The 26,440-nt window shown below is 35.0% G+C and overlaps 1 protein-coding gene across 3 annotated transcripts; it reads left to right on the top strand.

Moving 5' to 3' along the window:
• Positions 1 to 1,022: 1,022 nt before the first annotated feature.
• On the top strand, positions 1,023 to 25,964 carry GNPDA2 (glucosamine-6-phosphate deaminase 2). 3 transcript variants are annotated; one of them, XM_011967248.1, is made up of 7 exons: positions 1,023 to 1,178; positions 5,441 to 5,602; positions 9,282 to 9,383; positions 10,384 to 10,566; positions 16,507 to 16,691; positions 20,178 to 20,352; positions 24,985 to 25,964. In XM_011967248.1, exons 2-7 carry the CDS (start codon positions 5,479 to 5,481, stop codon positions 25,044 to 25,046), a joined length of 831 nt encoding a protein of 276 aa, XP_011822638.1. In that variant the 5' UTR covers positions 1,023 to 1,178; positions 5,441 to 5,478; the 3' UTR covers positions 25,047 to 25,964. The 3 variants fall into 3 exon arrangements, with proteins under 3 accessions (XP_011822638.1, XP_011822641.1, XP_011822640.1); XM_011967251.1 differs by lacking the exon at positions 5,441 to 5,602; XM_011967250.1 differs by lacking the exon at positions 9,282 to 9,383.
• The last annotated feature ends 476 nt before the right edge of the window (positions 25,965 to 26,440 follow it).

Raw genomic sequence — 26,440 nt, 5'->3', positions numbered from 1 at the left:
AACTCCTGGGCTCAATCCATCCACCCGCCATGGCCTCTAAAAGTGCTGGGATTACAGGTATGAGCCACTGAACCTAGCCAAAAATCGCTTTTGCCAACTTACTCAAGGCTATAGTACTAATAAAGCTGTCTATTATCAGTATGTGAGCAATGTTGCTGTTTAAAGCTAAATCAACGAGAATGTAACATTCTGCTCTTGACTAAAGGATGCACGAGGAGTCATTTCATCCAAAGAAGCAGGCTGGATTTACAATCCAGGTGAAGAATTTCATATAACGAGTTTGAGGACACAGCGTTTTACAATTTTTTAACTTGTAGTTTCCACGGAAATAGAACCTTAAGTCGGCTAGGAGTCAAGATTGTATTGTTCCTAATAGAACTCTAAATAGTGTTCTTAATGGAACAGTGTTCCTGGTGGAATATGGTGAAGACACAACCTTTTCTCCTTTTGAATGATTGCTGCTTTCTTTACAATAATTTCCACAGCGCTACTTCCTTCCCACTCCTGTATAGACATCTGTGATACCCAGCTCAAAACTGATTCCAGCTTCCTCTAACCCTTTCTTAGACTCATTCAGCAAAAGCCGGTACCCTATTATAGTCTCTGTTTTCTCTTACTGAGACGCTCCCGATTTCCCATGGTACTGTTTGCCCTTTTGCAAACTTGACTTTGATGAGTTTTTTGACACAAGACGCTTACCTGTCATTGCATTTGCAAATATGCATTCAATAACTTGGAGTAGAGAGAGAAATGTATTCATAAACGGCAAATGTTTTCATGTTGCCAAACAGCAACATAAGCAACAAAGTATGTATGAGCACTACGGTACTACATACGAAATCTCATAAGCCTAAAGAATCTACTGCAAATCCCTCTCTGAAAGATGGCGGGGGGGAAAGTAGCGGTAAAGTGATGCCCTAGAAACTGCGATCATCCAGGCAGGAAGCGCGCCCCGCCGCACCGCACTTGGACCGACCTCCCAGAGTCTCAGCTCAGGAGCCCAAAAGGCAGCGCGCATGCGCAGCGCCTGCCCGCCGCGCAGCGGTTCCTTCCTGCGCCTTTATCTGCATCCGGGTCCGTGGGATTCGCGCTCCACTGGTCCGCCGGGGTCGCTCGCGGGTGGTTGGGTGTTGCTTGTTCCCGGTGTTCCAGCGTCGGAAGATCCATTGGGTCTGCCGGTAAGCTAGAGGCGGGGGGACGGGGCGAACGCCAGAAGGGGACTCGGGCCGAGGGACCCAACGGCGACTTCGCCTTGTGCGGGCTTTGTGCCGAGACGGGTACGCTGGGCCGGTCAGAATGAGGTCTCAGGAACCTCGAGGCTGGGGGCGCGTGGGGTCTCCCGTCCTGCCCCTCGCGGACCTGGTTGTCCTCTCAGGATTTGTATCTACGGGAGGAGGCGTCCCTGTCCTCTCCTCTCTCGCGGCTTCCTCCTGACACCTCTCCCTACACTTGTTAAAAATTCCTAACAGTCATCCTCATTTGCATTCGCTGTCGTTTGCCGAGTGAGGGCCAGGCAAAACCGCGGCTGAGGGTATTTGCAGTCCCCGCCTCCCGGGCTGGAGCCACAGCCTTCTCTACTGTCTCTCGTCCCTCGTCGGGTCGGTCCCACACGCGCGGCCAGGCCACCCTTACCCTTTGAGGTCAGGTCAGGTTGAGTAAGGAAAAGCTCGGAGCAGAGGTTCTGCAAGTGTAGATTCTGGTTCTGGCCCCGCCATTAACTAGTTGTGTAACTTCACGGGTGTGGAAGTTGCGATCCAGCTTTGAAGTTTTGCGATTTTATATTCAGCAGCCCTTTTTCCTAGCGATGCACATCCAAAATGAATCAGCACCTGAAGGAAGACGAGGGAAAGGGTGGTGCTTTGTTGTTTTTTGATGCTGTCTTGTCGTGATGCCAGGGAATTGCATAAGGCCATAGTAGTTTTGATCTCTGAGGATTGGCAAAAACTGGAAAAGTCAAATCTTAAAAACTTAAATAAATGTGAAGAAATTCTTCTTTCTTCTGGGTGAAGGGATTCATTTGGGACTTTTGGAGATGACTCTGCGCCCTCCAGAGAGTTTAATAAAACAAAAAGTTGCCTGTACCTTGGTCTGAGAGACTTGCTTGAACTTCGTTTCGGTGACGTGTGTGGTGTTCTTAACAAATTTCACCTGATTATGAATATCACCTGTGATAATTTGCAAAAGCAGAGATTCCTTGGACTTCCAGATCTTTGAAACACTGTGTCTAGGGAGAGGGACCTGCGAATCTATATTTTTAGCTAGCATCCTAAGTGATTCTCAACCTATAAGACATCTGTGGCATATGGGTCTTTGAGTCCGATACACTTGGTTTTAAAGTCAGCTCACTGGGCCACTTTTTAACGTCAGCAATAAACTTCTTGGAGTTGCAGTTTTCTGTATCTGAAGAGTGAGAATAATAATTTCAATCTCAGAGACAATTAAGTGATTCTAAGCACTTTGACAATAGAGTTCTTAATCATTTTTGTGTCTACAGAACCTAGCAGTGCTTAGTATATAATAGGTCTTCAAATGTGTGTTGAACTGAGAAAAATGACATGCCCAGGACGCAGAAGACTTTGGAAAGCTCTAATGCTTCTCGTCCTCCTTACCTTACTTTTTTTCCCCCCATTTTATTAACAATCAGCTTGCCATATATTCTTGTTAGAAGTAAATGTATCTTTTGATGGTCATGACAGCCAATAATTGTTTCTGATTCTTTGCTTTAAGTCTAAAATTGTTTTTGACATTAGATTATGGATACATTTAAGTGGAGGCTGAGTCCATTCGTTGTACTGAATTTATGATTTACTATGTAATTTATTTTCTGTAAATAAATAATTGTTATTGGGCCAGAATTCTAGATCATGGTGACCATAATAATTTGTTGTGTGTCGGAATTCGAAACTGTTATCTTCTTAAAGACATTTAGATTCCATACATTTATTTTAATAAGAACTTTAATCTCATTAATTTAGAAAATTTGACTTATTACTCTATGTAAAGTGTGTGGGTACAAAAGTCAGAAATGCCGAAACCATGTTATAAAAAGCTTCGTATTGGTGACTGATGCATTTAAATATAAAACTAAGAATTAAAAATCTAAGGATTATGGGAATTGTTATAGAATGTTGAGTAAATGTTATAAGGGGACGTTTATAAGCTATTGGTGGTAATGTCAGTTCAACTTCTGTAGAAAAGAATGTATGAAGATTTCTCAAAGAACTGAAAATAGAACTACCATTTGGCAATCTCACTACTGGGTATGTACCCAAAGGAAAATAATTCATTATATCAAAAAGATAGCCACACTCATTTTTATCTCAGCACTATTGACAGCGAGGCAGTAGAATAGGGTCTGGAGGCGGGGAACTTAAGGCCAATTCGTGCTGACTTCCTAAAGCTGAATCAAGGGAAAACACCAAGGTCTAGGGGCAGGAAATCTAAGGCCAATTTGTGCTGACTTCCTGAAAGAGAAAACACCTGCGTCTGGGGGCAGGTAACCTAAAGCCAGTTAACCAATTAACGGAAACTTCCTAAAGCTAAACCAAAAGGAAAAAACCCATCTCCCCATACCCAAGTAGCAAAGGACCAAAGGCTACTCTCCCTACAATCGACTGCCTTCCGCCACCTCTCAGGTGGAAGGGGAATGTGCCTTGGATTGGCCGTGGACTGAGCATGGGCCATCCTTTCATCTTCATAGGGAGCCAATTCACCTCAGCCTTTAATTAGCCACAGACCAAATCCTTCATGCAGATAAGGTGTAACCGATAAGGGACCTCAGAAGGAGTACTTAAAACCCAGAAAACTTTGTAACCGGACCCTTGAGCTGCTTGCTTGGGCCCACTCCCACCCCATGGAGTGCTTTTCTTGCTTCAGTATCCCTGCTTTCGCTGCTTCATTCCTGTGTTTCCTTCCTTTTGTGCAGTTCTTTGTTCAAAATACCAAGGACTTGGACACCTCACGCTTATGGCCTTCCTTCCATTAACAACATTAGCAAAGATAAGAAATCAACCTGAGTGTCGATCAATGAATGATTGGATAAAGAAAATGTGGTATATATACACCGCGAAATTCAGCCGTTGAAAATGAAATCGTGTCCTTTGCAGTAACATGAGTGGAACTGGAGGCCATCATCTTAAGTGAAACAACTCCAAAACAGAAAGAAAAATACCACGTTCTCATTTATAAGTGGGAGTTAAATAATGTATACACGTGGTTGATGGAAAGCAGACTGATAGACATTGGAGGCTCAGAAGGGTTGGGGAGTAGGAGTGGGTAGATGATGATAAATTGCTAGGATCAGTGTACATTATTCAGGTGATAGATACACGAAAACCCCAGACCTAGTCACTAAACAATATATCCGTGTAACGAAATTGCATTTGTACCCCTTAAATTTATACCATTTTTTTTAAAAAAAGGAAAACAATATGTCTTACAGATATCAGAAACTGTGAGTTACTGTAAGAATGCTGATTTCCACATCTTTCATGGTATTAACCTACATTGTGTAAAATGGAATCGTGTAACTTTTAAGTGACTGATCTCTTAATATACGTATAATTTTCTTTAGAACAATTTTTGAGGAACTAAAATTGCTTTCTGTGAAGAAATTTCTCCTCCAGAGATCAGTTTATTTAGTTCACTTTGTTTTCTTTTTCTTCTGTTGAATTCTCTTATTAAAAATAACATGTCTAGTGTGATCCCATTGTTACAATTTGAATTCTGACCTTGTTGCTTACTACCTGTGTGACCTTAGTCAAATCATGTGAGTCCATTTCCTCATCTACAACTGGGCATTTTATTTACTTCACAAGATGGCTGTAAGGATTAAAATATGTACACTTGTCCCTGGTATCTGTGGGTGGTGTCTGTTGGTATCTGTTAGGGATTGAGTCTAGGATTCCCCTTCAGATACCAAAATCCACAGATGCTTAAGTCCCTCAAATTATATGGCATAGCACTTGCATATCACCTGCACACATACTCCTATATACTTTATCTCTAGATTACTTATAATACCTAATACAATGTAAATGCTGTGTAAATAGTTGTTATACGGTATTGTTTAGGGAATAATGACGAGAAAAAAAAAAGTCTGTACCTGTTTAATACAGATGCAAACATCTTTTTCCCCTGAATATTTTCAGTTCTTGGTTGGTTGAGTCCTCGAATATGGAATCCACAGAAGGCTAACTGTACTTTTAAATGACCTAGCCCACTGCCTTAAACTCCATGTCTGCTCAAAAAGAGAACAGCTATTATTACTATTTTTAAAATTCAGATTGTATATGTGCATATCCTTCTTCAGTAATGCACTTTTAAAAATCATCAATATATTCTGCTGTTTCAGTGCTCTATTATTTACATCTTTTAAAAAGTTATTAAATTTAAATTATCTCTTTATTATATAAAGTGTTCTAAAATGGACTTTTCTCAGGTTTGAACTTCTGCTTCTGGAAGCTCTGCATCGCCATAATGAGGCTTGTAATTCTTGATAACTATGACTTGGCTAGTGAATGGGCAGCCAAGTACATCTGTAATCGCATCATTCAGTTCAAACCTGGACAGGACAGATATTTTACACTGGGTTTACCAACAGGTAATTAACTACTTTTTCCATTTTATATTCTGATGTTACCCAAATTTAATTCTGGTGGAATTGAAGGGTTTCTCTTAGTAAGATACTTTTCTCATTCATTTTTGCCATATCACTAATTGAACATCGTAGTATAAAAGGCCAGAAAAATGCATGTATGTAAAATCTACTGTCTATAGTGTGTTACTAGGTCTTGTGCCAAAGTTTAGTCTCACCTATGACTCCAAAATGCAATAGGATATATTGTAACTTAAGTGTTGTTCATATTTTTTGTACATTTTTCTAGTAGTCTTTTGTTTTGGGGAGCATTGCTTTTACCATTCATACCAGTTTTTAGTTAATTGGCTTTCTTATTAATCATTAAGAGGTACCTAAGTTATGTACTGTTGCTTCTTAATTTAACTTCACCTGCCTTATAAATCCTTATTAATATAGAAGTTATATATTATGTAATGCTTATTAGCCTTTTACTATTTATGTTGCTTCTATTATAGATATATTACAAGTGAAAAATATGTCTTCATCACAGTTTAAGGAGAAGCATTAATTACATATTTTATTGAATTAAGTTTTCCATTAACCGTGCTCTTAAAAAACAACCAGGTGGTATCATTTGATCTTATGGCACTTTATTTGACCCATGATTTTCACAAAGAGTATTAGACCTGGAACTAAAGTTGCTCCTTATTGACTACAAGGCATTTGTTCTATACCCCTGAGCCTTGGTTTCCTTACCTATAAGAAAAATATGGATAATAACTTAAGATGCTGTTTTGAGAGTCAGCTAAGATAGTGTATGTGTAAGTCCCTTGTATACTGTAAATAGTCTATAAATTTATAGTTTCTGTGTTTTATTTAAACAGACTATTTTCTCCAGCTCCTCCCCTCATACATGCTAATTACATAAAAACTACAATTGTAATTTTTTTCCACTTGAGTAATTTCCATGAATGGTACTCTTCAAGCTGATTGTTTTGTTTTGCTTTTTCTCTTTTGGTCCAGGGCAGTAGATCTTGGTGAGAATGGCAAAGGTGACTTTTTTCACTGGACACACCAGTACTACACCCCCAGCACCCTCAGTTCTGATATGTGAGCCCTTGGGGTTGAATGTGGTTTCTGTATAGTTTCTATGCTGTTATCCTTAGTTGCACTCCGCCTACCTCTGTTAATGACATTGTGTTAATTATGATGCAGAAAAAACAGTAATTTGAATGGGGACAAAAAGACTTAGAGAGTCTTAAATGTCAGCAGTGCTAAACATCTTTTTGTGTATTTAGATCTACAGCTTTGCTTTATTTTGAATAGCATAACTGCTAGTAATATATCTGCCAAGGGAGTATCTCTGGAAAACCTTGTTGAAATTTTCCATTACTCTCCTTCATTGACCATTGACAAGGTTAATTATGTCCCCTTCCACCACTGCTTTTGAGACTTGAACATACATGTCGGTAATTGCTAGTACCAGGCTGTATTGTAATTATCTCCCCATCAAGCTCAATCTCTGGGCAGTATCTGTTCAATTTTATATTTACTCACGTGATCTTAATGAGGGTGACATTTAAAGCCTGTATGCTGTGAGCCTGATCTGCTTCCCAAAACTTATTCCCACCATTTCCTTACCCAGAACCGGGCTAGGCAGATTTGACTGCTTGCAGTTCAAGAATAGGGCTTGAACTTGCCGGCTGCTTTGCTTTGCTTTCACTCATATTCCTCGCATGTTATTTAATGGAATCTATATGAGCTCTGGCACCAGACGTATCTAGATTTGAATCCCTGGTTTCACAGCCATATGATATTTGGCAAATTCCTTAATCTTTTTGACCCAGTTATTCTGTCTTCAAAATAGGAAAGATAATGCCAGTTTCTCCAGGTTGTGAGCTTTATGTGAGGTAATATATAAAAACATTAGCACAGCATCTAGCCACATGGTAGACAGATGTCATCATTGAATCTCCGGCTCCATCTTTGCTCTGCTCTGAGTTAGTTTCCTCTTTGTCGAAATTGTATCCCTTCGTCAAGACTGAATTGAAATGCCATTTTCTTTTATTGTTCTTCCAACTAGCAAGATTGTAGTCTTTTTTATTTGATGTTCTGCAATACTCAGACTTCTTTTAGATTATAGCGTTTTTCCTGTGTTATCGCTATTTTGTACTTGCTTATCGTTATATTGTGAGTTCTTACAGGAAAGAAAATGTCTTAATCTTTGTTTTATATAAATCATAGTAGGTACTTACTAAATTGTGTTAGTAATGACTATTACAAAGCAAATATTGAAATTAAGTTGCTTTAACCAGTTCTTTTTTCTTCAGTCTTTTAGCCACATTGATTACAAAATAGAAAATGAATTTTTTTGTCACCTCGGTTGTGACAGATCACCTTTTTATTCATATATCCTTTAATTGACAGAATCCTATAACTCGTCTCTTGACACTAAAAGAGAGAAGAGATTCATTTATCCTTCCAGAAAGGAAGAGGGAAAGCATATTTATCCATCTTTTAGGCAGGTTTCATGTTAGTGGGCTATAGCGTATTGAGAAAGAAATGTAAACTTTTACTACATAAGTTTTAAATTAATAATTGTAATCTAAAACAACATATGTGCTAAGCTTTTAGAAAATCTTTTATTCTTCTGTTCTGTGAACCTGTGTGGTATTTATTTATAGCCTTGTCTATTCTGTCATCTCAAATGAGAGGCAGTCTTTTTACTATTCTTGAATTTTCTTTATATTTGTTTTTGTCAGAGACTGTTTCATCAGATTTCTGTATGATACTTGGGTTGAAATTTTTTGTGCAGCCTTTTGTTTTGCACTGTTTTGTTTTGTGATGGTGGGTTAACTAGGAATCAGTACTCCAACTAGGATTGGGAGGGCCAGATAACTTGTTATAAGAATGCAATCTGGCCTTTCAGTTTGAAGTTAAAATAAAAAAAAAAAAAAATTTAGAAAGCAAAGATGAAGGCCATCAAGTGGCTAAATTAATTTATTTTTATTCTGTCGTATCATAAAGCACCATCTCTTCACATATCAAACTGTAATTTTATAAAACAATAGAATCAAGAACTCAGATGAAATATTAGAAGATCCTCTTTCCTGTAAGTTCTGTCCTAAGCAAAAATAACTTCTTTTTCTCACTTTACACATTTTAGCTGATACATGCTGAAGTTATCAAAAGATGAGAAACAGGGGCTTCATTTAGAAAGCTGTAAGGCTAAAGTCCCTACTCAGTGTTTGCCAGTTTGAGATTCTGTTTTGAAAGTAGGGGCAATATTTAAATTTAGCTCTGTTTTCCCTTTTGATTTCAGTAAATGGTCAACACTTGACCTATTTATATATCATTTGTGCAAGAACTCAAGGTTTTCTTTTCAGAAAGGGAGATTTTTAAAAATTCAGGTACATACTCTAGAAGCTTCTAATCTTAGAATTTGTAATAGTATATCCCATACCCAACAACTCAAGGATAATTTTCCAAACTTCAGTTTTTATTGACAGATTTCCAGCTTTATTCAGCAAATTCTAGTTTACCAAAATGTTTAAGTACTTGTTAATTGATTATGTATTTAAGTTAATAATTGCCTAATTAATCGGAACGACAGAATATTATTAAGAAAAACATAAAGTTAATAAAAAGTTTTTTTAATAGATTATTAAGTCATGTTAGAAAATGGTATTTTTATGTCTTTTAGGGAGTACACCTTTAGGATGCTATAAAAAACTAATAGAATATCATAAGAATGGACACCTTTCTTTTAAATATGTGAAGACCTTTAATATGGATGAATATGTAGGTAAGCTATACTTAAAGATACTATTTGGGTATGTTACATTTTGAAAAAAATGAATGTAGTCTTAGAATATTAGTATATTTGCATTTATGTTTTGAATATAATATTAATGTATGAATATATTTCTAAAATGTAATGTACTGCTTTGAGATGAGATTGGGAGTTTATATAAAAACCTGTATTTTTGTGATAGTAGCACAGAATAGTGGAAGGAATGAAGGACTAGAAATCAGAAGATCTGCGTTCATCCTGGGCTCTGCCACTCAGCAGTGATGTAACTTTAAGCCAGTCTACTCACATTTCTCATTCTCTTTTTTCTTAAGGCAGAGTTAAAATCAGTGTTGTAAGGATAATCTAATGTATATGTAAAGGTAATTAGTTAAGTATTTTTTCAAATCAAAAGCTATATTGGTAGCCCTGAAACTTTTATTTTTGAATGTTAACTTGCCTACCTGAAATCTATGATGTATAGAAACTCTGTTAAAATTTAAATATAGCAATATATATTTAATGGTAGCATAAATGATAGCCAAAGAAGTGTTGTGATCCCACATAATCTGCACACATGTAGCATGAATAGAGGAGGAACATGGCTATCATTTCACTTGAATGGCTGATTATTTTGAGCTTAACATGAAAGTCAGTTTCATTGATTAAAATTTTGTGTGTTTGAGATTATAGTGATGAAGTGCACATGAACTAGACTTTGTTTGAATCCTGTCTCCTTTGTGAACAATGGGACCTTTGGGAAAGATTCCTATGTTTCAATTGTTCACCTATAAAATGAGATAATAGTATTCCATAAATGTTTTATGAATTAATGCATACGTTTAAAGTGATTAATACTGGGCATATAATCATATATTCTACATAAAAATGCTTTTAAATTGAATATGGTATAGAGAAGTTAGATCTATTAAATAACACTTATGACTTAAACAGAAAAATAAACTTTAGATTTATTTCTGGGAATACTTAACATTTTTATTAACTTCATCTTTAGGACTTCCGAGAAATCATCCTGAAAGCTACCATTCTTATATGTGGAATAACTTTTTTAAGCATATTGATATAGATCCTAATAATGCACATATCCTTGATGGGAATGCTGCAGATTTACAAGCAGAATGTGATGCTTTTGAAAAGAAAATAAAGGAAGCTGGAGGAATAGATCTTTTTGTTGGAGGTATGTAAAAACCTTTTGTCATTAACTGTTTGTTAGTGTTTGAATTAGGGATTTTTAAATTTAAAAAAGAAATCTTCTCATTGTGTAATGTGAAGAGCACCTGTGGCTGTCCATAATACCCATTAATTCGGCTACTGATTCCTGTTTTACTTCATTTTCATTAGAAAATAATCTTAAAATTCCCATCTTAATCTTCAAATTGACAGCTGGAATTATTTACATTATGCCTTGAGAGGTACATCCCAATCCGTGTTAAACTCTTACAACTACCTCTTTAAAGTTGACAGTTTACCACATCTTTCAAAATGAGTAATATGTTTCTTTACCTAAATGATAGTTTCTTTTTACTATTTCTTTAAAACTCTAGCCAACCTACTTATCAAATTACAGAGTTTAAACGATTGCATGAGGAACAGGTGGATTTTAGTAGATCACTTTAATTGTTTCATCTTACTGAGTAATCAGTTAAGAATGATGTAAAACTTTTTACTTATCAGCCTTAATATGAGTTAAGCTGTATAATTGTCATAAATTCCAAAATTAATGTTTAATTTGCCAAATTCCACTTGTAATTTTTATATGTGTGTGTGTATACATAATCTACAGTTAAAAATAGGAAGTTCTTTATAAAGACAATATGGTTTTCTATTAGTATAAACTATCTATCGCAGTCAGCTAGCTAATTGCTATAAGAATAGTACAACATCAACTAAACTAAAATCAATTTTTTTGCCATATTCTTTAATATTCAACTAAAAATACTAATGCTGTAAATTATCTGTATATAACTTATTATTAACTTAATAGAACACTGATCAAAATTACATGAATTTGATCTTCAATAGAGCTGTACTGAGGTTAATTTATACTTGAAGTGGCCAAGTATGGTTGAGATAGTTGATTATGTTTGGAGGAAATTTGGTTTTAAAGTCAGATGTAAAATTGTATCTTGTTTTAGCCACTTAGTATCTGTGTGACCTTGGAAAGTTTATAATAAAGTTCAGTATAAGTACATCGTTTGTAAAAGAGGATTAATATTAACCATTCCAAAATTTGTGAGAATTAATCATGTTGTAACATGTATAAAATGCCTTACACGGTGCTTGGTATGTAGTTGGTACTCCATAAGTGCTACTTCAGTCTTCTCTTTCTCTCTCAACTGTAAATGCTGAAATAATTGTCCCTTAGAATTACTGAATTCCTTGGGATTTTTACCGAATTCCCTCTAAGGACATCCAGCTGGATTGAAATCTTCTCTTTCAGTTTTTACTTCTACCTAGCAGAGTCAATAACATTTACTTTCTTGATAGAATAGTTTATTGGAGCAAGAAACCAAGTTAGACTATTGCTTTTCAAATTAGAAGGTTATCTGTTTTAAATAAAATTTACTAATATTACTTCTGTAATCCTAGAAAATATGCATACTCCTGCTTTGTACGTATGGCTCAATTTGGGGATAATTAACCATTTGTACCTTCTAATATTCAGGCTAAGACAGTAGATATTTGAGAGTATCTGAGGGGTGTATAGACCATCTAATCTTTAGATTTTCTAAACTCCACACCAGAATCTAGTAGAATTACTGGAGTACAACATACTGCAACTGCTTATATAAAAAACAGTTTTCACTCATTTACTATAATAAAAAAAAAAGGCTTTTAGTTGTTGGAGGTTCATTATTAAGTGACTGCTTGAAAATGTCTTCATTTGTGGACTTTATTTTCCCCTTGTTAATTTATTGACCTTACATAAGTATGCATATGACAAATCTCTTGTAGACTCAAAGATAGGAAATAGATTTTACTATGGGAAATAACACTGATAAGAACACTTGATTTTGTTCCTTTGCCTGCCTTCCAGAAAGCATTCATAGCATAAAATAATGTTTAAGCCTGTAACTCTTATTCAAGATGTCTGGTAGAACTTTCCTCTTTCCTTATAACTTTAAATCATTTAGTACTTCTTTTTAGTTAATTTTTTTTTGGGGGGGGTTATGTTTCTTCAGTATAAACCACCTCAGCTCTCCTTTTGAAATATATGTTGCATACGTTGTAATTATGTTGATCACTGACACCACTAAAAAGAATTTGATTTGGTTTTTTAACCAATTAGTCTTAAGCTTCCTGTAGTTCTTTCTCCACTCCTCCCCGCTCCCAAATATATTTTAAGAGAGTTCCCATGCCTCTTACATTAACATCTTTACTGTAGTCATGGATGATCCAATGCCTGACATTTTATATGTGCCATCTAAAGGACATACTTGTGCATACAGAGAGAAGGATTATTGCATTTTCTTTGAACTTTTCCTTATTTGGGATGCCCTATTATTGGATATGTATTCATGAAAGAATCTCATTTGTTGATCTAGGTTTATCATCATTGGATTTTTAGATGAGGATTGGCATCTGGGTCTTACGACTACCCTTCTTTTGTTCCAGGGTTTGGTTAATAAAAACTCTAAGAACTGTGCCAAATGGGATCAAAATATCAGCTTTATTAAAGGTAAAGTTGAAATAGAGATTGCAGTTTGGGCTTGAAGCCAGAATGGGGTTTTTCACTCCTACCCTTTGAATTGAAACAGTAGAATGAAAAGAGCTCAAAAATGTTAATCTGCTATTGCTCATTCCAGGGAATTAGAGCAGAGTTCCCTATCCTAGAGGGAAGAGGAAAAGAAAACAGAAGGAAATACATACTTAAATGTTCTCATTCTTCCTCTTGATGGCAAACATGTTGAGAGAAAGGGTAAAGGTGTATCATGCAATTCCTGACTTAACCCCAGCAATAAGATACACAAACATGGATTTTTAAAAATAAAATGTAGCGCTGGTCCCAGTGGCTCACACCTATAATCCCAGCACTTTGGGAGGCCGAGGTGGACGTATCACCTGAGGTCAGGAGTTCGAGACGAGCCTGACCAACATGGAGAAACCCCATCTCTACTAAAAAAATACAAAATTAGTTGGACATGGTGACGCATGTCTGTAATCCCAGCTACTCAGGAGGCTGAGGCAGGAGAATCGCTTGAACTCGGAGGTGGAGGTTGCGGTGAGCTGATACCATGCCATTGCACTCCAGCCTGGGCAACAAGAGTGAAACTCCATCTCAAAATGAATAAATAAATAAATAATTTTAAAAATCTAGTTTTACAATAAAATCTAAATATATAAACTTTTAAAATATCTTAAGGCAGTAGTGTCTTGGGTTTTTTGTTGTTGTTGAGATGGAGTCTCGTTCTGTCGCCTGGGCTGGAGTACAGTGGCTTGATCTTGGCTCACTACAACCTCCACCTCCCAGGCTCAAGCAATCCTCCTGCCTCAGCCTCCCGAGTAGCTAGGACTACAGGCACCTGCCTCCATGCCCAGCTAACTTTTGTATCTTTAGTGGAGATGGAGTTTTGCCATGTTGGCCAGGCTGGTCTCGAACTCCTGACCTCTGGTGATCCACCTGCCTTGGCCTCCCAAAGTGCTAAGATTACAGGTGTGAGCCACTGCACTCGGCCTAGGTGATAGGGTTTTTAAAAAGTAAAAATAAGACAGTGGGGAAAATGTTAACCTTCTGATTTGGTTGCATGCTTGGATTCTTTGCTTTACTAGAAAAAGGAAATAATGGGATCAAAAGTAAATTAACTGGAATGATTCTAGGTTAAGTCACCAACTGAAGGAAAAGTTGAAACAACCAAGTCTTTGGAAAAACAACCAGAGAACCTCAGATCTCAGAAGTAGAAACTCATCAATCTTCTCCTTGCAGTGCTATCATCCAGTACTTCAGTTCGCCATGCCTTCTTCCTTACTGTATCCCTGGTCAAGATTCAGATTCACACAGAGATTCTGATTGGTTCAGCCTGAGACAAGTGCTTGTCTCTAGACCACAGTAACTTTACCTAAGAGGGATATAGGAAATTAAAATTGTTCCAGCCCCTCTGGTGAGGGGAGCAAGGCAGAAGAGAACAAGGTGGGAGGTGGAAGAAACTATACTGAGCTGACCAAAGAATAGCAACCATGCATTCATTTATCCAGCCATTATTTAATAAGTGCATCCTGTGTGTCACTTGTTGTTCTAAATGGTAAGAATATAGTGATGAAGATAAAGCCCGTACTTTCATGAAGAGTACATGTACACTCTACCCTTAGAACTGTAGGAACACAGGAATGACATTTACTCCAGCCAATGAGTTTTAGAGATGTTTCATAGAGGTGCTGGTATCTTAATTTAGACTTAAAAGCTGAATAAGAATTAGCCACATTTAAAAAAATAATTTTATTTCAGGAACCTCAATTTTTGACAATTACAGCCAACAAGCAAATATCTTGACCCAGCTCTCTTATTAACCTTTGCTCATAATTTCAGCTTAGCAGTACTAGCTGTACACTTCTGTAAGGCCCAAATCATCAGTGAGGTCACTAGTAGTAGATCTTAGTAGACTTCATATTTTTTCCTGAAGCTTGTATTTTCCTGATCCCATCCTTCCCTCTTTACACATATATAGAGAAATATAAATGTTAGGGATATGTATACCTAAGAGGAGAAACAGAACACTTTTACAAATCTAGAGAATTTAATGCCTATAATTAATATATATTTATAAGCAAATACATAATAGTAGAAACAGTCAATGCATATTAACCACATGTAGGTCTGGTCTTATGTCTCCTTATTAAAAATTCATAAATTGTTGTACTTTGGCATCTGTACCTGCTTCAATAGAGTATTCATTTCTTCATTTTTCAAAACTGGGTTACTCTGTCATATTTTATATAAATTTTGTTAAAATTGTGTGCTAAGTGTCAGTAAAATACAGATATCATTAAAGTAAAGACGCAGAATATAAATGTAAAAGATATTCTAATGACTCAAGGAATTGGCAGATTTATTTTTTGTCTGAGGTTGCCAGAAATGTGACTAGCTACTAGGATACTTATAAATAAAACTTGATTTATGTATGTCATGGAAAGATTCTTAAGTTTGTGAAAAGAATTACCTTCCATTTCCTTCAAATAAGAATGTCATATTCCTGTCTATATTTTAGAGGTAATCCTAGAATATTAGAGTTGGCACTAGGTCTCTTTAAAGCAGTGTTTTTAAAACTGGTTGTCACCTATTATTATATCATAAAATCAATATAGCCAGTTACATGCAACATTTTCCTTTTGTTAATGAAATGCAATGTAATAGAAAACAGCTTGTATGGTTCCTAGTAAGGGTAAGTATGATTTCATGTAATTTTTGTCTTAATTATATTTTATGTTTGTGTTGTATATGTGTATATATATACTAGATTACAACATCAAATGTTATTTCTTACAAGGGTTATAGTCAGAAGTTTGAAAAAGAAAAAAAAACTATTCACCTAGACATTATCTTGTCCAATCCACACATTTTTATAAGTGAGGAAACTATCCTACAGAAAGGTCTACTAGTTATTGCGCTATCTGGACTACAACCAAGTAAATTAAAGTGTGACTATAAAGATGTCTGAGTAGGAATCAGAAGAAAGATCCGAGTCCTGTCTCAGTATTTACCCAGTTGTGACGTTGAACAAGTCATTTATTTTTCTTGAGCATCAAAATTTCCTTTTGTATGTAGAAAAAGGTGGAGGAAATGAGGGAAATAGATATGGCTAATTTGACCATCTCATAAGATTATTAAATAATATTTAATAATCTGTTATGCATGTGAATGGGCTTTATAAATTATCAAATGTTATATTAATATAAGGTGATACTTAATTTTACTATTAGAATCATGTCAGCTCATTGCTAAGCATGTAGAAAACGTGGAAACATTTGTTGAATCAATACAAAAACAAATATTTTAATGCAGTAATAGGAATTCAAGTATAAAATCAAACAAGGTAAGTGTTTTGTTGTTGTTCTTTAACGCACATTGAACTTTGTGAAACCTATTTACATCGTGTATATGTATGTATATTTCTTTTGAAAGGAATTGGTCCAGATGGTCATATTGCTTTCAATGAGCCTGGATCCAGTTTAGTATCAAGGACAAGATTAAAGACTCTAGCAATGGATACCATCTTGGCAAATGCCAAATATTTTGATGGAGATTTATCAAAAGTGCCAACTATGGCTCTAACTGTTGGTGTGGGGACAGTGATGGATGCTAGAGAAGTAAGCATTAAATGTTCTTTGTTGTTTTTCCTTTGATGTCAATGTATTAATATTTTGTAGGGGTTATGATGCTGAATAAGTGATATTTTGATTGCATTCTCTTTGCAGTATAAATTGTTTTCTACTTTTCAGTAACTAACTTTTGTCAATCTCACTGACATGTTTAGGGATCAATTAAGTCTTTTGAAGCTGTAAACTAAGAATTAAGCACCACCACTTTTGAGGTGCTACTTGCCTGTTCCTGCTCCAGTTTGAGGTCCTAAAATCTTAACTGATCACATGGTTTGTTTTTTATTGTAAGTGTCTCATGAAAGGACTGTTGGGACAATGATGCATTGCTAGTTACACAACATCTTTTTTGGAGCTCTCAGGATGATTTAAATGCTTTTTTACTGTATGTTATGTAGGATGATAGAGCCCTGTTGATTTCCAGGAGAAAAGGAACTCAGCTGGGGCTGCAACTATTCTACATTTGGTATATTTAAGCATGGAAGAGCTCTGAACAGCAGACCCTGTGTAATTTAAGTTTTTTTTTTAATTGGGCTGTCATTTTCTTCCTTGAGAATACAGAACAAATTGTAGTCCGTTCATGGTTGTATGTAGTTAAAAATTATATGGAAACCCAGAACTTTGTTCCTTCCTGGTAGCCAGATCGGACAGGTTCAGAGGAAAAATGTATAGACAAGGTATGATGAATAAGTAACTTATCTTTTTTCTTTTCTTCCTTAAGAATACAGAAAAGATTAACTTATCTTTTCTTCCTTGAGAATACAGAACAAATTGTAGTCAGTTCATGGTAATATGTAGTTAAATTATATGGAAACCCAGAACTCTGTTCCTTTCTGGTAGCCAGATTGGACAGGTTCAGAGGAAAAAAGTATAGACAAGGTATGATGAATAAGTAACTTATCTTGATATAATTAAACTTGAACATACAAATAGATACAAACTGTCAATCAAAATATATGAGAAACTTAAAAATCATAGGTATATGAAAAAAGACCTTTCAAAGACTGAAATTTCATAGTCAATAAGTTGAGAAAAGGATTTTAGAGCAATCTGTTTTTTTTTTTTTTTTTTTTTTTTTTTTGAGACGGAGTCTCGCTCTGTCGCCCGGGCTGGAGTGCAGTGGCCGGATCTCAGCTCACTGCAAGCTCCACCTCCCGGGTTCCCGCCATTCTCCTGCCTCAGCCTCCCGAGTAGCTGGGACTACAGGCGCCCGCCACCTCGCCCGGCTAATTTTTTGTATTTTTTAGTAGAGACGGGGTTTCACTGTGCTAGCCAGGATGGTCTTGATCTCCTGACCTCGTGATCCGCCCGTCTCGGCCTCCCAAAGTGCTGGGATTACAGGCTTGAGCCACCGCGCCCGGCCCGAGCAATCTTATTTCTAAAATATGAAACTGAGTTATGTAATACATTACATTTAACAAGATGTAATACAGTTTTTAATGCTGATTTTTAGAACAAACAGAATTACTCAAATACTAAGTTTTTTTCTTTGGGTCAGTTTTTGCCTAGACAGGAGTGCAGTGGTGTGATTACAGCTCACAGCAGCCTCAACCTCCTGGACTCAAGAGATCTTCCCACCCCAGCCTCCTAAGTAGCTGGGACTTCAGGCGCACACTACCATGCCTGGCTGATTTTTCAATTTTTTTTTTTTTTTTTTTTTTTGGAAGTGACAAGGTCTCACTATGCTGCCCAGGCTAATTTCCTCATTTATTAAAAATTACATTTGACTTAAAAATTCCAACCAAGAAGGGATATGGAGGATTTAATATGAGGTTATAAATTTTTGTAAATCATTTATATCAGTTTATGGGATGATTAAATGTTGATTATTCTTTAGCTTTTTCATAACCTTTTAAAATAGTGTTACTGCGACATTTAAGTAGCATAAAGCTGTATCAGTGCAACATCTGCCTGAGCACTGGTTCTCAAACATTAGTGTACATAAGGATCACCTGGTATCCACACCTAGATTGATTCTTTAAATTTAGGGATTCTGCAGTTTGAACAAGCATACCAAATTATTCCATATAGTTTGTCCTTTCCCATGATGTGAGAAATAATCTCCTTGAGAGAACAGATATAACTAATCACAGATCAAGTCTATTTAGAGAGCAATTTGTTTTATCTACACTTTAGCTGTAAACACCAATAATGAATTCTTCATCCTATAAGCTTCCAGCAGCCTTCTTTCCTCTAAACTCCACTCCCTTCATAACGTTAATGGTAGGTATGTACTTACTTTTCTCGCCAATAAAAGTTTGGTTGTCTTTTTTTTTCTCAGTATATATACTTGATGTTGAGATTTCTTGCCACCTGTCCTATTACCTTTTTATAGAGTGTGCTTCAATAATGAAAAGACTCTTAGCTCATATTGTCTAATTGTTAGAACTTTTACAAGAGGCAATGTAATTGTTAATCGCTAAGAATATGGGCTGTAGAATAAAACTGCTTGTTTGTATCTTACCAAAACCTGGGCAAGTTACAGAATATGCCTCAGTTTCCTTATCTTTAAAATATGAATAAGAATAGTATTTATCTCATGTTGGTTTTGAGGAGTTGATGTAATTCAAGGAGAGTGCCGAGTATTTCCTCCCATTTTAGGTCTAGTTACAAAATATGTAATACAAAGTTTGTTATAAATATTTTAGAACTACAGCAGTTTTAACATTCTTTTTTAAAACAATTGTAATGAGGAAAAAAATGTTTAAAGATGTATTACATTACAAAAATGTGTGTGTAGATGAGGTGTTAAGTGGGATCAGTTTCCAGCTGAAAGGTGATAAAGACAAGATTCTGACACATACATTCACATTTGCAACATGTCATTGCATTATTTCATTGGCAGTTAGGGACTGAGGACCAAGATCTTGGATTTTCTGTAGCTTATAAGGGTAATATCAGTCATATGTGCTTATAAGACAGTTCCTGTGTTTAAATAGATCCCTAATCCTTCTTTAAATCCAGTTTTTATTCTGAGTCAACTTTGAATAGCACATGTTCAGTGAAATGCTCTTCAGGCGTTTCTTGGTAACTCTTCAAATTATCTATTGTTTTAGAGTCTTTGCTTTTCTGGCGTAATATCTATTGCTTATCTAGACTACAGCAATTTGGTGTATCATTCTACATTGTATAAATTATTCATAGATTTGTAAGTCTGCTTTTGCAAGACAGTCTTTTTTCTTCATTGTCCCAGGTTCCTTTTATACATCATTTACTGTGTTAATAATTACAGGTATTATAATGTTTGCACTAATACCCCATAAGAAGGTATTGTTTTGCTTTGTTAAACTGGAAGCAACATTTTGTGCTTGTTACCTTAAAAAGTAAAAATAAATACCTTGAGCTATGATGTGGAGCTATGTATTTTTCTTTTTCTCTCAGAAAAAATATTGGTGCTGAAGTCCTTGTTTTTTAAAAAAAAAGAGCTCATTACTCATTTGGAACAAGTTTTACCAATTGGTGTTCATAATTTTTCAGGTAATGATCCTCATAACAGGGGCACACAAGGCATTTGCCCTGTACAAAGCAATAGAAGAAGGAGTCAATCACATGTGGACTGTTTCCGCTTTCCAGCAGCATCCCCGAACTATTTTTGTATGTGATGAAGATGCTACTTTAGAATTAAGAGTTAAAACTGTGAAATACTTTAAAGGTGAGCACTGAATTTCAAAAGCCGACTGAGATATTCTGTTGTGGATGAAAATTGAAACTTACTGTGACTGTGGAGTTAAATCTCACACTGTGAAGTGTTGAAAAGTGGCAACACACAGCTGGTTCTTTCAAGGAATGGAAAGTTCTCAGATAATAGTGTCTTCAAAGTAGTACCTATTTTTTTTTGTTTTTCATGAAGAATCTCTTCAGTTTATTTTCAGTAAACATTTTTTCTTGAAATCCAAGGTTTAATAATTTACTTTCATATTGAATATATAAGACCAAATAACCTAAAAGAAAATGTATCTTTGTTCATTCTGGATTTCTTTTCGTATTTACCAGTCCCACCTCAATCCCTCTCCCTCACTCCCCTCTAACCTAAATTTAGAACCTAATCAGTGGATAATAGAGATCTCCCACTAATTTAATCTTTACAATTTTAAGCCAATTTATTCCCATATATTAAAGTTATAATGGCTAAATGTTAAAACAGTATGGAATAAACTCTGCAAGCAAGCAGGAGTTTGATTGCCCAGACTTCATGTTGATTTTCCTTTTTGCTTTTTCCTGTAGTCCAGTAATTCAGAAACCTTACTGTACCAGGCTGTGTATTACAAAACACATATGCTTGATATAATGGTTTTAAGAGATTTTCAAGGGACATTTTGCCTATACCCAATGTCGAACCCATTCTCTAAGAGTCAGCTCCACATACTACACATATGTAAGCAAGCTGTACAAACAGGTAATTTTCATAAAGCACCTGTATTTACATAGCTGATATTAAAAGTTATATAGTTGATCCTATAGATAGGTCAGTGATAAGCATGTAGTAGGTATGCTACTTTTGCTACATGATTATACTTTTTAATCTTTTTTACTCTAGTAACTAGGTATTTATTTTAATGCCTATTGGAAAATACACTGAATAAATGAAAGCTGTATTTTTTGGATATTATTGCTTAAGACAGGGTCCAAAAAAGCTACCATATTTGACTGGCTCTCATATACATTGATCTTGCTGATGTTGGACTGTGTCTTAAAATTGGTGTCAGATCATAGCTTACCGGGTAGCATTTTTTTCTCAGTGGTACATAAAATGATGTGTCTTACAGTCTATAGCATCTCATATTCAGAAATAAAGTATATAATCTTAAATTTTTAATTCAATGCAAACAAAACCAGTAACCCATATTTCATGTAAATGTGTGAATATGGCAAATATCTGGAAGGTGTTATACAAATAACTGACATTTGGCAAGCATAAAATAGTCTATTTTTAAACAAAATACTGATCGTGCTTTGTATATAGTTTTATATTTGTACTTATGTTTCATGAGCATTTGCCCTTCTAAATATTTGGAAGCATTTTAATGGATAGTCAAGTACATAAATCATAATTTATTTAAACATTTCCTTATTGTTTAACACTTAAAGATTATTTCTAGTTATTTATATTTTTAGCATTTAAATTATTAATTTACCAAGCCACAGATATATCAAACTGAAAAATTGAAAAACTGAAAAATTTCTGATTTGTGAATAAAACAGAGCATTTGATGGAGTTTTAACTCTATTTTCCCAAGTAATCCTTCAGATTTCATCCCAAATAATAGATTGCTTGACTACAAGGAATCCTTACTATCCACAAATTTTAATTCCAGTTTTAAGGAGATTTGTTTAACATGGCCGTTTTCTAGTCCTAATTAAGTCCCAGATAAATGCTTGTACTAATCTGATTTTGTCACAATTTTTTTTATCAGATTTTTACATTTTGGTGAATATTATTTTGGTGAATATTTAGTAAGATATTTAATAATAGCCAATATCTCTATGACCAGGCACTATTCTAAATGCATTTTACTTTTTGATTTACTTATCACAAAAATGTTATGAAATGGGTACGCATAGTCCCATTTTTAAATGAATTAATAGGCTTAACAGACAGAGATGTTAAGCTACTTACCCAAAGTCATACAGCACATATTTGGGCAGAGCTGGGTAATAGAAATCAAAATCAGGCTGATCTCTGGAGTATATAGGCTTTTGTCTATTCTGCTGTACTGCCTCCCAGAATAAACTCTAGGTATGATACCATCTACATCAAAATCATACTTCCATATGCTTTTTTTCCCCATATCATAACCAGTGCTTCCAAAAAAGGTATACAGACATATGTTAGAGAATTTAAAATAGAAGGGTGGTAGATGTTTATATGTATTTAGTTCTTTTAGTTCATCTAATTGTAAGCTCTTATGAAAAATTTTGAAACAGACCATTCATGAGAAGATAGATGCATTACCTAAAAAGGACACAATATTTTTCACTTTGGAGCTGTCTGTATTTCTGAAGAGGTTTCAGGATATCAGCCTCTGTTAGGGTATCTCCTTCAATATGAAGACAGAATTTAGATATTCTGGGCTACATATGGGCCTCATTTTATAGTATTTTAGTAAAGGGTAGAGAAATTGAATATTCTTAAACAAACACATTTCAAATGTAGTTTGTTTAGTTTTCATACCTCCATTGAGTTACTAGTATATCAAAATACTGGAGTATGTAAATTCCTAAAATTGTCATCCATAACTCTTCAAATTCCATTCATATCACTACCCTTTCTTCTGTCATCACTAAAAAGTGCCAACCAGAATCTTAAAGGGTTCTATTTAGTGCCTAGATAAGATCTAGGTTAACTAGATCCAAAACAATAGAAACTGTCAGTAAATGCAAGTTTATTTCAGTATACACCTATATAGCAGTATATACCTTTTGAAAGATACAAGTTAATCACAAGACAACAAGTTTAGTACCTGGGGATTTGTTTTATTCATTCTCGCTTTTCATTTTTGCTTTTTAAATAGAACAGTTTATTTTTGATTTTAGTACATTTTCATAACATCATATGAATTTTTTCTCTTACTTTGTATTTAGGCTCCACCTCAGTAGTTTGACAAAGGTAGAATGAGTTCATTTTGAGTCAAAACCATAAAAGTTACTTTGTATAGACACTGGTTAGAATCTGTGACATTTAACCTTTCTTCTGGTAAGGTTTCAGGAAGTCTGGTGCATTTTTATCAGAAGAATTATTTGTTTGACTGAAGTAGCAATTATTTATTTATATAAAATTCATATGTAGAAAGTTGTCAATTTTTACCTAAAGTGACAGTAAATATTTGACTTAATACCTAAAAAGCAATTAATAGAATTTTCAAAATAATTATTTCTAGTTTGGAAGCAGTCCTATTTGATGTATAAAAGACATATCCAATGTATAGTAAAGGAAAAAACTTTATAGAGGAGTTGAATTTTTAATGTTTTTCCTGTTATTTTAAGTTGCATGTATTTTAAAGTTCTGTGTATTCTTTCCATAATCAAAGTTGTTAGCAAATGACAGATGAATACTATTTAAGTAAAAAAAATGATTCTCTACAAACTGATACTCTGGAAAATGTTACATCTTCTAAATCATACAGCTGATATTACCCTTATCTTTGTTGTCCCCTCTCCTACTGGACGTGAAGTTTCCGGTGCTAATATGACCTTCAAGTAGGCTGTTGAGAAGCATTCTCTCGCTTTCAGTTGCAGCACTAGTGAATGGAATGCTTCCCCCTTCCCTCCTTTACAGTCCTGTTCTTATGGTTAGAATTTCTCCTACTACACAAACACTTCCCAGTGCTCTTTACTTGTTCCTTAAAAGTGGGTCTTTCTCAAAGTTGGGATTTTAGAGTCCTTTTTGCAGCCTTTCTGACAAGGAATATCTGTTCACTAACAAGCAACCTATCTCTCCAATCCAGTAATTCCATTTCCTGCAAAACCGCATTGTAAGTGCCTTTCCCCAGCCCCCCATGTTCTTAATAACCTGGAAATTTTAACTCATTTCTTTACCCTCCAAAATATAAAATCTCTGGTTCACTAATTGGGTCAAAGACAGTCGTCTTAGAACTTTTTTTCTCCCTGAAGTAGTATAGTACTGAGGCATTAAAACAGGAGTAACTGGAAGATCAGCTATTTCCCAAGCAGCTTTCATAGCTAAGAGCAGTCTGCAAGTGTATGTACTAGTTACAAAATGAAAGTTATAATCTATCTGATTTAAAATCTAAATTTCTATTCTGAATTAAATGATTTAGTACAGGTTGTTTTCTGTATTTAGTAACCCTCCAAATTTGTAATCAACTTTTGTCATAAATACACATGCCAAACTATTAGAAAATAATTTGCCAGATGAATGGATAGGGTAATATATTAAGAGTGAGACAGCAGTTCTGAGCCCCTGGCTGGAGTCTAGTAGAGGAAGTGCCAGAAGATCAAGATCAACATAAACTTTCAGATGTAATTAAAACATATCATCTAAGTCAGTATTCAAATTTGTCATGCTGAATCTCTTTGAAGACAAGAACTGCTCTTCTGATTACTCCCATTCTAGATCTGACTGTTACATAATTATAAATTGGTATTTGCTAGGTAGATAAAAGACATTCTGAAACATTTCTATTTGTACTTTTCCAATAAACTTGACTATCAAGATGGGAACTAAACAGCTTACTGTGTCTTATAAAAAATACTTTGTTGTCTGAAGTAAATGAAATAGTTCAAAATTAACAAAACAACTAGAACTGTGCTTTTTTTCTTTAAGGTCTAATGCATGTGCACAATAAACTTGTGGATCCACTATTCAGTATGAAAGATGGAAATTGAAGGAGATTGGAGCAAAATTCTGCTTGAATGAACAGAGCACTTTTTACTAAGTAGTAGATGAATTTTCAGCTATGCAATATGATAAAACATGGGGAATTTTGAAGACTGTCATTTTTTCATTTGAGTATCTATGTTAAACATTCCATAATTTGAATATTTATATCTTGTACTTGGGTTTAAGAGAAGTAGCTGCCTCTCAAGATTGGCTATTATAAAGTATTGAAGTCACATAGCCACCTATAAAACAGCATAGAAATGTCTGCCCGTTTAAAAAGTCATTTTAAAGGTAGAGTGTACACATCAGGTGCCATTTGTGATATGACTCCAGTGGCATATATTTCATTTTTTAATGACATGACACTCCAAACCTTTCAGATCAAACTGTCATTGCAGACCTTCACTTTTGGAATGCGATCTTTATATTTTCTGTGCATCATCCACATGCTTTTCTGCACGTGGTTGCCTTAGTCATCTTCCTACAGCACTATCTAGACATCAAAAATTGTGCTATATATCGTTGGTAAAGGAAATTTGAAGAGATGACAGTGCCTAAAAGTAGTTTACATCCTTTCGGAAAGTATGTGTAAGTGCATGTTTTTTGTGCACCACCTTCTATAGCACTTTTTTACAAATATCTTATTTTTAACGACTTGGGTTCATGTCCCTAACATAAGTATCTTGACAATTATGAGCTTTATACCTAGCAATCCACTTCAGGAAATTCTTTTGGAGAATATTTTCTGATTATTGTTAAACTTAATATACGACTAGCTTTATTCCTTATGTCTAAAATAATAATATGAAGTATATATAAAAGGAATTACTGTAAACTACATTGCCATAGCAATTTACATAAAAGTATATTGTTTTCTATCTTTAACTCAAATAAAGCGTGTAATAAATAAGTTATCTAAATTTTATTTCCAGAAGTGAAACTGAATACATGCATTCAACTCCCAACAATTATAGTATATGTGAACCTGCATTTATTTTGCGTTTGTTGCCATCATGCATCAGGAGTTAGGTTAAAAGATGTCTCTGCCTCTGTGGGGAGCAAAAAAAAATGCTCCTTTTGCTTATTTTGCATTTCATAAGCCCACCTGGTAGAAGAAGCCTTACTTACCTGCTTGTCTATGTGATTAAAATGTATTTAGTTTCTTAAAATATTGAAAGAGCAAATAAATTAATGAAATAAAATTGGTAATAGGATTTTATGGTTAAAAGTGGGGGATGGGGTAAATTTGCTGCTTTAATTCCAGATGATGTTTTAATAGCCTTATGTTTTTTAAGTAACTAGTGAGTCAGTAACATTCCACGTACACTTCCAGTAATAAGAATCATTTACTACAAACTATGCTGACTACCTTAGAAAGTCATACAGCATCACAGTGAAA

Source organism: Mandrillus leucophaeus, unplaced genomic scaffold (assembly GCF_000951045.1).
Source record: "Mandrillus leucophaeus isolate KB7577 unplaced genomic scaffold, Mleu.le_1.0 Scaffold795, whole genome shotgun sequence".
Classification (NCBI taxonomy): Eukaryota; Metazoa; Chordata; class Mammalia; order Primates; family Cercopithecidae; genus Mandrillus; species Mandrillus leucophaeus.
This window is presented reverse-complemented; position numbering and strand designations above follow the sequence as displayed.